At 41.4% G+C, this 6,271-nt stretch overlaps 1 protein-coding gene and 1 pseudogene across 1 annotated transcript; both read right to left on the bottom strand.

Moving 5' to 3' along the window:
* On the bottom strand, window positions 1-729 carry LOC114199152 (olfactory receptor 6K3-like; annotated as a pseudogene).
* A 4,025-nt stretch (window positions 730-4,754) lies between these two features.
* Window positions 4,755-5,958, bottom strand: LOC114199154 (olfactory receptor 6K3-like). The gene is made up of 2 exons (XM_088016849.1): window positions 5,006-5,958; window positions 4,755-4,791 (listed from the first exon to the last, which is right to left on the bottom strand). The coding sequence occupies exons 1-2, from the start codon at window positions 5,917-5,919 to the stop codon at window positions 4,755-4,757; spliced, it is 951 nt and encodes a 316-aa protein (XP_087872975.1). The 5' UTR covers window positions 5,920-5,958.
* Between the last annotated feature and the right edge of the window lie 313 nt (window positions 5,959-6,271).

Raw genomic sequence — 6,271 nt, forward strand, 5'->3', positions numbered from 1 at the left:
TTAACCTCTAGATGTGTTCAACTCTTTCCAAAGATGGAAGAGTTTTCTAATTGCATTCTTCATGTCCTTGTTTCTCAGACTATGAATGATGGGATTGAAGAATGGGGGCAAGGATAGTAAACATCAGTGCAATAGTTGTGTCCAAAACTGGGGGATAGGTGGCATTGAAATGCAAGTACACGAGGGACACAGTGCCAAAGAAAATCAGGAAGACAGTGAGATGGCCGACACAGGTAGAAAGGTCTTTTGCCGACCCTCAGCCGAGGGTATCCTCAAGATCACAGTGACAATTCTGATATAAAACAGGGCAATGATTAGGATGGTAGTGATGATGGCCACAGCATGGATCACATCTTTAACCAGAATCATGGACATGTCAATACAGGCCAGCCTCAGCATGAGGACCAAGTCACAGTAGTTCTGATGGATTTGGTTGGGCCCACAGAAGGGCAATGTGGAAATCATTACAATCTCAGGAAGCAGGATGAGGAAGCTGAAGACACAGAGAGCTGGGCACACAGCCAGGGGGTCATGATCATTGTAGCAGAGAGGGTTGCAGATGGCAACGTACCTGTCAATGGCCATGGTGGTCAACAAGATCCCCTCCGAATTTCCAAGTGAATGGAAGATGTACATCAAGGGAAAGAAGAACAGGAGGTCACCATCCTGGGGCTGGGGAAAGCGAGTGAAGATAAATTCCGTCACTGCTGACACGTCTGCACTCTCCATACACTCAGCAGAGCTCCCTGTGATTGAAGGAGAAGGCACACTCCAGCTCACAAGAAGGTGGAGAAGAAAGGATGGTGTACAGCTAAATAACTCAAATGAATAACGAAATAATCTGAAGGTTTTATTTTTTCCTAATGTCACACTCTTGTGCATATTGACTAGTATTTGACATGCTTTCTCACTCCTTCAGAGGCACAATCACAGAAACAGGTGTCTCCAAATGTTTTTAATGGTGCAATTAACCTGTAATATAACTATTTGCATTTGTAAGTTGCACACGCTTACTGTATTATGATTTAATAATTCAAAATATATGCATATATTATAATAGGCCTGGAGTCTACCCTGAAACACCAATTGAGCCTCTTACTATCTACATGTCTTTTGGCAAATTACTTAATCTTTCAGGCTCAAGTACTCATTTGCAAAAGTGAGATTAAAAATAGTACCTATCTAACAGGGAATCTGAAGATTAAGTGAATATCTGCATAGGACTTAATCATTGCCCAACAGGCAACTTCTTGAAAAGTGGTAAAACCCGACTCCCTGCGCCTCTCATGTTCCTACAACACTGCTGTTTACTCACTCCCCCACTTCTGCACTGACGCTCTTCCCACCAAGCTTCGCGAAGCCCTGTCTGCCCATGCTAATAGAGACTCTGCTGTCCTCTGGCACTGGACACTGTTCATCACTGTTACCTGAGGCTTTTCTCCTCCACTTCTGGGATTCCATCCCTAAGAGTAAGAGGCATGAATAAAAATAAACATAATAGGAGTTACAGTATATATTCCCAGTGGCTCTCAGAGGTGGTTCTGGCTTGGGCCTTTTCTTTTATTCCACTTGGTTGTATTCATTCTACCATCCTTACTCTTACTTCTCCTCATCTCTCTCTTATTAACATGGCTGCTTTTCTTAAACTCTTCCCCAGGTGCTCATTTCCCTCAGGCTCTCTGTTCTCAGTAGCTCTATCTGCTCATCCACCCTGCTGTTGATAATTCTATTTGCTCCTGTGGTGATCTCATCCACTTAGAAGATCTCAACTATTACAACTTACAGATGTTTTCCCCCAGCTGGTTCATGAGCTCCAAACCCACACATCTGGCCCAGAACTCGCTCCAGCTTCCTCTCCTAGCATCCCCAATGCTGTTCCCCTAGAGTCTCCTCATGCACACTGCTTTGTGGGATCACCATAGGCTCCTGAGTCTGCCATGTCTTCTGACTTGTGGCGTAGTCGCCACTCCTCGCTCTGCCTCCTCTCCTGACACAAAAGCAATATGTAATCCTGGTCAAAAGTCTGCATGTCAGAAACAGGTCCTCTCCACTACTTATAAACCCCCGACCTGTCTCAAGTTATTTAGCCTTTCTATGTCTTTAATTCCTCTTTTGTAAGATGAAGAAAATATTAATACTGGCACATAAGGTTTCAAGAGTAGGTAGACACTTTCAATAACAATAACAGCACTGTATAGTGTGCTGGGGTATTGAGTCACTTACTGAGGCAAGCACTGCCCCAAGCACAGGCTATATTTCTTGCTAATGCTCTAATGAGGTAAGATTATCCCCATTTTACAGATGAGAAGACTTGGGCACAGACAGATGAAACACTGCCCAGGGATGCTCAGCTGAAGTCAGAATATAAATCCGTGTACTGTATCTCTAGTGACACGCTCCAACCCAGACACTTGACTGCCCCTACCAATATGTGCACACATAATTTCAGTGCTTTAAAGTAGTGTCAGGAATGTAGTAAACACTCCAGAATATTGGGCGCTATTACACTGGGGTTTCTGTAGTGTATGTATCATGTTTCAAAATAATTATCAACTACCTGTTTTTTGTTCTCCAGGCCAGGCTCTTCCTCCAGGGCAGTAAGCTAGAACAGGGTTGGCATGTAAAAAATGGTTGGTGTCAAATAAATTAACTTGGAGCCAAGCTACTGGGTGAAATTATAATTTAGCCCACGAGACAGCCTTGGACAAGTGAAAAAGAAAATTAGGGACTGTTTGGAAAGGGCAGTATGACAATTTACTTTGAGTGACAGTCTTAATCAAGTCTGGAAAAAATCACCTCTCAAAAGATGGCATCATAATGGAGTATTCTGTTTTATATACACCTGTGCCTGGCAGAGTCTCCCCCTACACTTGCTGTTGCACCCCACCAACATTGGAAGCTTCTGAGTCCCCGGGTTCTGACGTTCTTACATGCATGGTGAGTGAATTCTTTCTCAAGACAGCCTTCTGCACTCACTTCTACCAAAGACCACAGGGGCTCCCCTGTCTGGGTCTCTGCATCCTTCCTTGATATTCCTCCAACCTCCAAAATGGGACTTAGAGCTATTTTCATAGGCATCCCAGCGAATAGCAGGAAGGGGAAGTGGGTATCATAGGGGATTCCTGCCCTGCACCACAGTGGAGAGCATCACTTTTGCTCGTGGGGTTAATTAGGAGAGAGATCCCCACCATACTCTTCTCTCATTAGATTTTAGGATCAAAGTTGTCATCAAGTATTTTTTCCTGATTGTACTTATCACTCTGAACATGGCAAACTACTTTCTCTAGCACAATGGCTATTGCCCCAGATATGAGTGTCCATCAGGGAGTCATGCAAAGAGCACTTTTGTGTTGGTCCTGCTCTTCTCACACGAACACACATGTGTGGAAAGTCTTGAAGGAAAAATACGGACACCAGAAAAAAAAAACTTGAAAAAATATTTAATAGAAAATAAGATCATTTCATAACAGACATGTCATTGGGGTTTTGTGCCAATATTGAAGTGAGGGGACAATGTCGTTTTTTTCTCATGCCACAAATGCATGTGGATTTCTCTTACCCTGAACAACTCACATTGGCCCTGCTCACCTCTCTATTGACAGTCAATGTCTCACCTTTTTTCACAGGATTATTCTGTACTCTATGTGCTCAATCCACTGCTCTGTGCTCTGTTGAAAACCCAAAGTTTTCCTCCTCCGCTTCCTTCTCTTTCTCCTCTTCCCCCTTCTTCTCTATAATCTAGTTTCTTTTGTTATAGAATCTTCTTGAAAATAAGTATCAGATTTTGGATGGGAAGACATGCTTTCTTTCTCTCTTGAGTGTTGTCTAACATTTATTCCTGTGACTTGGGGCCTATTTTCCTTGTCTAACTTCTTATAATACTTTCTGTGCAATTCAAAAATAATAATAAGCCATGGGAATAAAAGTTACAGCATAGGGAATATATCATCTGATATATTCAATGTCAGCAATGTTGTAATAGTGTTGCGTGGTGACAGATGGTGTCTACATTTGTGGGGAGCACAGCATGACATATAGGGAAGTTGAATCACTATATTGTACACCTGAAACTAATGTAACGTTGTGTGTCAACTACAGTCAAGTTAAAGAAAAAAATCACATGAGGGATCTGAAAAAAATTTTAATTGGTAAAATTGTATTTCTAATGATTTAGCATAGTGTGAACCGGTCTATTTCATTTTTAACAACTTTTTTGAGATATAATTTGTATACAAAGAACATATGTAATGTATACAATGTGATGAGTGTGAACATACACAAACACCATATATAATCACCACAGTGAAGTAATAAATGTATCCAACACCTCCTAGAGTTGCTTCATATTTAAGATCACAACGCTTGTATGTAGTACAGTAAAATACAGTAAAATATGAATCTTAACCTCTTCTACAGATCTTACACTCTTAACCACTCTATTTTATAATCTGTAGTTATTTCTAATGCCTTTGGAATAATAATAATAATAATACTTACATAGTAACAATAAAATTGATGTTTATAAGATCTATTTTAATGGCTTAAACATTATATTTCCTTTCTATTATCTATCCTTCTATGCAAGTCTCAACAGGTAGTCCATGATATATTAAATGTGTATAAATAGAATAAACATGTGAACTGGAATAAATAGAAACTATCAGTGTGACAATGAATGAGTTATATATGTTAGTTTTATGGTTTAGTATGTCAAGGTAACATCCAAAGTGAGAGGTGCTAAGAGCTAGCTAACATCAACTTGCAGATGCATTAAACACTTTCTGAAGGCAAGGAAGTTTATTTTTTTAAGATTTTATCTATTTATTTGAGAGAAAGAGAGAGAGCACGAGTTGGGGTGGGGGCAGAGGGAAAGGGAGAAGCAGACTCCCCACTGAGCAGGAAGTCTGATGCGGAGCTCGATCCCAGGACCCTGGGATCATGACCTGAGCCAAAGAGCCAAAGGCAGATGCTTCACCGACTGAGCCACCCAGGCAACCCAGGACAGAGAAGCTTCTTAATTGCAATCTTCATATCCTTGTTTCTCAAGCTATAGATGATAGGATTGAAAAGGGGAGCAAGAACAGCAAACATCAGTGCAATAACTGTGTCCAAAATTGGTGGGAAAGTGGCAGCAAATCGCAGGTACATGAGTGACACACTGCCATAGAACATCAGAAAGACACCAAGATGAGATGCACAGGTGGAAAAGGCCTTCTGGCGGCCTTCAGCAGAAGGGATCCTCAGGATCACAGTGATGATTCTGATATAAGAGAGAGCAATAATCAGGACAGAGAAGATGATGGCCACAGCATGGATCACATCCTCAATTAGAATCACGGACGTGTCTGTACAGGCCAAGTGCAGCACAGGCTCAAAGTCACAGAATATCTGATGGATTTGGTTGGGCCCACAGAAGGGCAGTGTGGAAATCCATGCAATCTCTGGGAGCAACACAAGAAAGCCAAAGATGCAAGAGCCTGCAGATAGCTGAGCACACAGCTGGGGGGTCATAATGGTAGGGTAGCGGAGTGGGTTGCAGATAGCAACATACCTGTCAATGGCCATGGTGGTCAACAAGATCCCCTCCGAGTTTCCAAGTGAATGGAAGAAGTACATCTGCAAGAGGCAGCCAGTAATGGAGATAGTCTTCTTCTCACTGATGAGGTTGGAGAGCATCTTGGGAATGGTGGCTGTGGTGTACCAGATCTCCAGGAAGGAGAAGATGCTGATGAAATTGTACATGGGATTGTGGAGATGGGTGTCCATCCTGACTGCAAAAAATATAGTGAGATTCCCGACAACAATGAATGTGTAGATGATGAACAAAGGAATGAAGAGGAGGAGGCTACCATCTTCAAACTGGGGAAATCCAGAGAAGAGAAACTCTGTCACCGTAGAAGTTTGGTTAGTTCTTACCATGATCTCAATGGCCTTAATTGTTATGGGTAGAAAGACACAGCTCACTCCCCAGATGAAATATAAAGAGTTAGATCTCTTGGCTCATATAAGAGTAAAAGGAAGAAATGCTTTAGGTAGATGATTTACTCCATCATTCCTGGATTAATTAAACAGATATCCATTTAGTTTCTATTATGTGCCAAGTACAACTGTAGGCTTGTTAAATTCAGTAGTGAAGAAAGCACTCTGTTTTCATGGAGATTATATTTCAACGAAGGAGGCAAATAATAACAAACAAGGTATTAATAATGTCATGTTTATAAGTTATGCTAGCTAAAATAAAGTAGAACATTAAGGGTACTAATAGGAATCA

The sequence above is a fragment of the Eumetopias jubatus genome, unplaced genomic scaffold, assembly GCF_037043125.1.
Source record: "Eumetopias jubatus isolate StellerSeaLion01/CBP00866 unplaced genomic scaffold, mEumJub1_p1.0 scaffold_12, whole genome shotgun sequence".
Classification (NCBI taxonomy): domain Eukaryota; kingdom Metazoa; phylum Chordata; class Mammalia; order Carnivora; family Otariidae; genus Eumetopias; species Eumetopias jubatus.